The sequence below is a fragment of the Lactuca virosa genome, chromosome 4 (genome assembly GCF_052849685.1).
Source record: "Lactuca virosa cultivar CGN04683 chromosome 4, Lactuca_virosa_CGN04683_v6, whole genome shotgun sequence".
Classification (NCBI taxonomy): Eukaryota; Viridiplantae; Streptophyta; class Magnoliopsida; order Asterales; family Asteraceae; genus Lactuca; species Lactuca virosa.
In genome coordinates this window covers 277469746-277477155 of record NC_136429.1, presented here as the reverse complement: position 1 = coordinate 277477155, position 7410 = coordinate 277469746, and the positions used below count along the sequence as shown (strand labels likewise).

At 29.0% G+C, this 7410-nt stretch overlaps 1 protein-coding gene across 1 annotated transcript; it reads right to left on the bottom strand.

Annotated features, from left to right (window-relative positions):
- Positions 1-4787: 4787 nt before the first annotated feature.
- LOC145105911 (protein FAR1-RELATED SEQUENCE 5-like) lies at positions 4788-6884 on the bottom strand. The gene is made up of 5 exons (XM_079042977.1): positions 6592-6884; positions 6221-6479; positions 5678-6104; positions 5535-5599; positions 4788-5342 (listed from the first exon to the last, which is right to left on the bottom strand). The coding sequence occupies exons 1-5, from the start codon at positions 6882-6884 to the stop codon at positions 4788-4790; spliced, it is 1599 nt and encodes a 532-aa protein (XP_078899103.1).
- Between the last annotated feature and the right edge of the window lie 526 nt (positions 6885-7410).

Below are 7410 nucleotides of genomic sequence, written 5' to 3'. Positions count from 1 at the left end.
TTGGGCATACCAATTGGTGGAACCAAACTTACACAACTGGATCAATGGCCTAAGGATGATACAAGTTATGATGAATGGAAGCAACAATTTAAAAAAGATTCAATCATCCGACTGAGTGCAATAAAAAATGTTATTGTTTCTACCACACAAGCTGATTTCAATTTCAAATTGAACTTCTTAGTTCTTTTTGTCAACACGTTTTGCGAGTCAACATCAATGGGAAGATGCAACCTGTTTCCCTTGAGTTATATTTCAAGAAAAACAGATATCAGCAACATAGACTGGTGCAGCTATGTTTTGGACTGTCTTGTCAGAACAAAAAACTCATACATACCATACTCAGATACCAGCTTCTTTGTTGGACCTTCAGCTTTCTTGGTGGTAAGTTATTATAATGTTTATACTCAATTTTTAATAATATTGATTATTCATAAACTAATAGCAAATATTCATATATGAATAAGAAAAATATATTTGTTCACACGTAATGCTTTACATTACTTATTCATATATGAATAAGTAAAAAATAATATTACTTGTTCAAATATGAATATCAATTAGTTATCATTTATGTGCAGTTGTTCTATGCTGATAACATCCACTCAGAAGCTTTAACAGTAACACGTAAACGTCCAACAATTTGTTATTGGAGTTCAGAGAAGATTAGATATCGAGAGACATTTGAACAAGAAAAAGGTAGATTTGGACTTGGAGAATTAAACGAAGAATTTGTTAATGAACAAGATGAAGGAGATACAGATCTCGAAGATAGTGATTATGATAAAGATGAAGATCATTCTGTTGAGGTAATTAGTTTGAACATGTTAATAATATATGATTACATTAAATTATTATATTAAATTCTAATCATATACTTCTTTTTGTTACATAGGCATATGAATCAAAAATATCAAAAATGCTTAATAGTTTCGAGAGGATGAAGGAAAAGCTGAATTCAAAGCTTAATGATGCGATGACAAAGTTCCCTGAAAAGGAAAGTTTTAGAATTTTCAAAGAAAAGATGAAAAATATGATTGTTGAAGAAAAACCTAAAAGCACAACACTTTTTAATTTTCCAAGTAATGAAACTGGAGTTGAAGGAATCAATTTGACACCAATAATGGGTCAAAAAACAAATGATCAAAAAGAAAATGAAGATAAAGAGGGAAATGGTGAAAAAGACAGTGATAATGATGCAAGTCAACCAGAAGTAGATTATATGCTTGATTCAAATGAAGCAAAGAATGAAGGAATAAAGAACGATGCAAATAAGAATCAAAAAGAAGGTGAAATTGGAATAAAAGAGAAAGATGGAAAGAGGAATGAAAATGAGAATGATGAAGAGGAAAAAGATGATCATGCTGAGGAAACAAATAATCATGAAGAGACTATTCAACAAACTGAAAATGAAAATTTGTTGGATAAAGTTGTTGACAACATTGTGGACAATGTCCTTGGAATTGGAATTTCAAGTTTAAATAGTCAAGAAGATGAAATCTGGAATCACCCTGAAATGAAAACTATTTTCGATAATATTGATATAGGTAAATTTTGTCTTACTTTTATTTTAAAAAAATATATAAAAATATTAATACACAATAACAATTTTGTTTGTTAAGTTTTGACCAGGGTCACCAATGAGTACAGGTAAAACTAATACTCTTGCAGAAAAGGAAAAATCAGAAGGGGTACATGAACAAGGAACAAAAGTTGAAAAAACAAAGGGAGATGATACAGGTAAATGAATGATTTAAAATATATTACAATATTTATATTGATTTTTTTAATAACATTGTTTATTCATAAGTGAATAATACACTATATAAATGAATAAAAAATAAAAAATATTCATATATGATGTATATGTTTCAGGAAAGGAAAACTCTGAAGATAGAAATAAAGGAGGAACAGAAGCTAAGAACACGAAAGATGGAGGTGAAGATAAACATACAGAAACTGAGAAAGGAAATGCAGAAGATAAAGGTAAATAGTTGAATCACTAATAAATGAATATAATAAGTTTTATTATTCACAAATAAATAACGCAATATAAAAAAAATTAATATTTCTTATTCATAAATAATGATATGCATTACTTATTCATAAATGAATACATTACTTATTCACATATGAATTACTTAATCAAAGTTCTTTATCTTTCAGGAAAGAAAAAGTCAGAAAATGAAAACAAGAAAGGAGAAAAAGCTGACAAGACAAAAGGAAATAAAGGAGGTAACAATTTGGATAAACATTTCAAAATATAAACTCAAATATTATAATTAACTTACAACTATTTATATGATAAATCTCCTGGCATGCAGATACTCATCCAAGCTTTAGTCTAGGTCTCAGTCAAGATTCAGATCAAACTTCAAGTAAAAAATCTAATGAATCTTCACCAAAAAAACCACTTACAAAGAAACAAATCAAAGACGACCATCAGAAGGTTGTTATCATATTAGCAAAGAAAAATGTTCTTAATCCAAATCCAATATCTGTATCAATTCATACTGAAGTAGGACCATCAAAGCATGATATGGATCAACCAAGAGAGAAGAAGCTTGTTGATGCTTTCAAATCACCTTTCAAATGCAGAATAACAGACACAAAACCCAAACTGACACATCAGGAGAGTATTGTCTGTGAATGGTTGTTCAACTTACAAGGCAATACATCGTAAGTAACTTTATTTTATATACATTCATATATGATTATTATATAGATAATAATCTATGACATTTTGATTATATATTTGCAGAGATATGGTTGTCCAGAGAAAATATGGTCAGACAACAGAAAGAGCAGTTATGGAAAGTCTATATACAAACATAGAGATTTTTGGAGAAGTTTTAGACACTTGGTCTGATTTACTTAACCACCAAGAACTGGAAAGGGATTTTGAAAATTCACCATACAGACTCTTCTTGAAACTTGGAGTTTCTGTAAGTTTATGTTCTAACCTTAGTTCCTTCCTTATTCATAAATGAATACACCAATATGATGTATTCATTTATGAATATTATATTTTTTACAACTGAAATTCACATATGATTATACAAATATGATGTATTCTTTAACATAATTATATATATTCAACTGAAATTCACATATGATTATATTGGTTACAGACTGCTTATCTAACTTCAACATTGTCTGATGAAAGAAAGTATGAAAAATTCAAGGAAAACTTTCATGACAGTACCAATGGGTACGAAAAAATCTTGAACATAAAAGATATTGACATGGTATGTTAATTAAAGTTGTTTTTTTATATATATATATTATCAACAAAATACTTACCATTATATACATAAAAACAGGTATTCTTTCCAGTTGTTAGAAGTGCTCACATTTTTGTGATTGTCTTCAACTTAAAGAAACAGTCAATTAAAATTCTAGACAATAGTGCAGTTGAGGGGGATTATGAAGGGAAATACGGAGTAATATTGAAACCTTTGGTATGTACCCAATTCACAACAACATAAAAGAACCAATTTATTACATATCTAACTTTTATTTTATTTAATGATCAGAAAAATTTGTTTGTGAGATACTATAAAGAAATAAACCATCCAAGAGCAAATGCAATCTCAAAAGAAAGTATCAAACCCCAACGACTTGAAATGTCATGGAGAACAGTTAAAAACAAAGTTGATTGTGAGGTCTTTGCAATGAGACATATGGAGACCTATATGGGACAACCACTCTCAAAGTGGAAACCAGGTCTTCATAAAGAAAGTGTAGTTCAGCAAACTACTTTAGAGAAGCTTAGGCAAAGATATACACACATAATGCTAACTTCTGAAATTAACATGTTGAAGGCTAAGGTGTTGGATCTTGCTGAAAAATATCAAAAAGTTGAATTCAATGTGCGTACTGATCATGCATACAAGGCTATGCAAACAATTCAAAAAAGGTTAAAAGAATATTGATGATTGCTTGTGAAGATGAAAGAATGTTGAAGTGTGATGCTATAGAATAGTTTGTGTTGAAGATGAATGGATTTGAAGTACATGTAAGATGATTCTGCGAAACAAGTTTTAAATGGTTTGTTAAATGTTATTGAACATCGTTTTCATATTTTGTGAAATGCTTATGAACAGCTTTTATTATCTTGTGTTGAATGATTATGTAATAGAAACAACTTCGCTTATTTCTGTTAGTTTTTTATATTTAAATATTTTCAAAGTTTATTTATGTTTATTCATAAATGAATACGAATATGATATATTCATTTATGATTAAATTAGGAGTAATATGTCAGCATAACAAAGTTCATATATGAATATAACAAATTTCAGATATGAATATAACTAACTTATTAGTAGAAACAAGTTTGCTTATTTATGTCATTTTTTTATATTCAAATATTTTCAAACTTTATTTTTATTTATTCATAAATGAATACGAATATGATATATTCATTTATGAATAAGTTCAAATTAATATGTTAGTATAACAAAGTTCAGATATTAACATAAAAAAGTTCAGATATGAATATTACTTATTTATTAGTATAACAAATTTCACATATTTGTATTCATTTATGAATAATTTACAATATCAATATAACTTATTTTATAGTAATTTAAAAACAAATATCAACATATCAATTTACCATATCAATATAAATGTGTATGAATTATTGTTTATTGTTTTTATCTGCATATATTCATAATGAATAAAACCAAAAAACATATAAAAAAAAAACTAAAAAATTCCTAACTGTCTTTTGCTGATTTAGCAGCTCCAACTCTTTCTGGACAAGTACGTAAATTGTGTGGAACTCATTTTCCACATCCTGAACACATTCTATGTTCTTTTTTAGAATTTGCATATGCTACTTCACCTGCACTTGGAATTCTTTTCTTGATTCCAGAACCTTTATTGCTTTGAACTTCAGGAACATGAATATTAATCTCTTCTGGAATAGGAATAGTAACACCCAAAAGCTTGCATACGACTTCACCATCTGTCTTGCTTTTCAATCCAGGAGAAATATAATCACTCTCAAATTCCTTCAACAACATTTGTTGTTTCTCAGCAAACAAAGTCAATCTCTTTTTGTCATCTCTTACAATATCCAAACATGATTCAAAACTATTATATGAATCATTGACTAGCTTTACATTCTCACAATCACCTGAATCGGATTGAACAGAACTAAAACGATAATTTCTTGATATCACATCCTTTCTCCATCTCTTCAAAATGTACCTTTCAGGAATTTCTTTAACACCACATCTCATCATTATTGTAAAAGCATGTCTGCATAAAACACCCATACGCTTAAAATGTTCACAACTGCAATTTATTTCTTTCTCTTCAGCTTTTATTTCAACCTGATACAAAAACAAAATTTACACATTTACATTCATATAAGAATACTCATATCAACACTCATATATTCATATATTCATATATGAATATATGAATATTGATATTCATATATGAATATTGATATTCATATATGAATATTCTCATATTCATATATGAATATTATTACATTTTTCATAAAAAACTAGTAAAATTACCTTAAATTCATTTTTAAAATCACTTTTACTGTTGTTGTGCTGCACAATGTAAACTTCCCAACCATCTTCAATACCAACATATGAGTATGTACAGAAAAAACATGCTTTATATATTTCTTTTTGCACCTCAAAAAATAATGTACTTGTATAAACCTTTGATGCTTGCAGTTCTATTTCTCGAGGTGTTTGTATTTCATATGATGCTTTCTTTGATGCCTTATCAAGCTCTCGTTGAGTATTCATTTGCTTTTGAATGGCAGTGTCGTAATTCATCATGAAATTCAAAAGTAAGTTCCCACTTTCTGAATATGTATTAAAGAATGAATTCATACTCTCTGACCTCGATGTAGTCTTCATCAAACCACACATTGGAATATCACTAAAATATCCAGGTATCCATGAATCACGTATTGTAAACATGTCTTTAAACCATCTTCTGTCTTCAAGATTGAATTCCTTCATAAGCAAACCCCACTTCACCTCAAAAACATCAGGATTCATATTAATGTCCCAAACAAGCTTCGAAAACCTTTTTCTAAAGTCTGTGTTCGTAAATAAATCATCTGGTATCTGTATTAAAACAAAAATATTCATAAATGAATAAATAATAATAAGTAAAATAACAATCAATATTCATAAATGAATATACTAATAAGTAATATATTTGAAATATATTAAAATAATACCTTTTTTTTCAACTTTTTCATTATATGCCACATACATAATCGGTGCTTTGAATTACGAAACACATTCTCAACAGCTTGTTTTATTGCGGCATCTTGATCGGTTAAAACAAGTGTTGGTTCTTTCCCATGAGTTTTAAGAAATGCTTTAAGCAACCAACAGTAAGACTCAATGCTTTCATTGCTTAGCAACCCAGATCCAACAGTAACCGATTTTTTATGATGGTCAATAGCAGTAAACGGAACAAAAACCATTCGATACCTAACACACACAAAAAATGTTCATTAAAGTCAATTTTTGATGTATTAATAAGTGAATATAAAAATCTTCATATATGAATAATCTATAAACAAAAGTAGATAAAATAACTTACTTGTTTGTTCGGAAAGTCGCATCAAACGAGATAACATCACCAAATTCAGCATAATATGCCTTCTCCATTTCATTAGCCCAAAACATACAGTCCAAAACATCATCTTGACAATTAAACTCAAATGAGTAATTTGGATAGTGAGCTCGACGGTCATTCATTGTGTTTACTATCATTTGAGCATCTTTATAACCAATAACCCTGTTGATATATCTCCTTAAATTTTTATAGTCAACTACTTTTGGCTTTACAAACTCATACCCACCTCTCAAACTTGCCCTCAACTTATGAGCCATAGTTGGACCTATTTTTGATGTGGAAGCACGCACAATAAACTCTGAATATGACATTTGTCTCGCCTTTTTTAAATCGCTTCTCTTCTCAAGTGGATGGTTGTGAAGTTCATCAAACTAAAAAACTTCATAATCTGGAGTTCCATACACAGATTCAAATATAATCTTTGCTTGACAACCAATAGCTCTTGAATTTGAATTTCGTTTCCTCCTAACACCACTTGTACCGAATGTGTCACAAGATTTCTTTTTCTGTTTACCACCACGATTACATATAACATCTTTCTTCTTTATAATCTTGTTATCAAACCTTGACTGTGTCCTCAGTCTAACATCAAAACCACCAATTTCAGCATACTCAGAATACATTTTGATAGCCACCTTTAATGATTTGAAGATTAAACCCTTAAATGGAATAAGTTGAACAGGTACATCTGGCTTATAGACATGTTCTCCAATTATATCATCAAAATATTGTGCCTCATGTACTGAACTTGAAGATTCACCACCTAAAATAATAATGCATGAA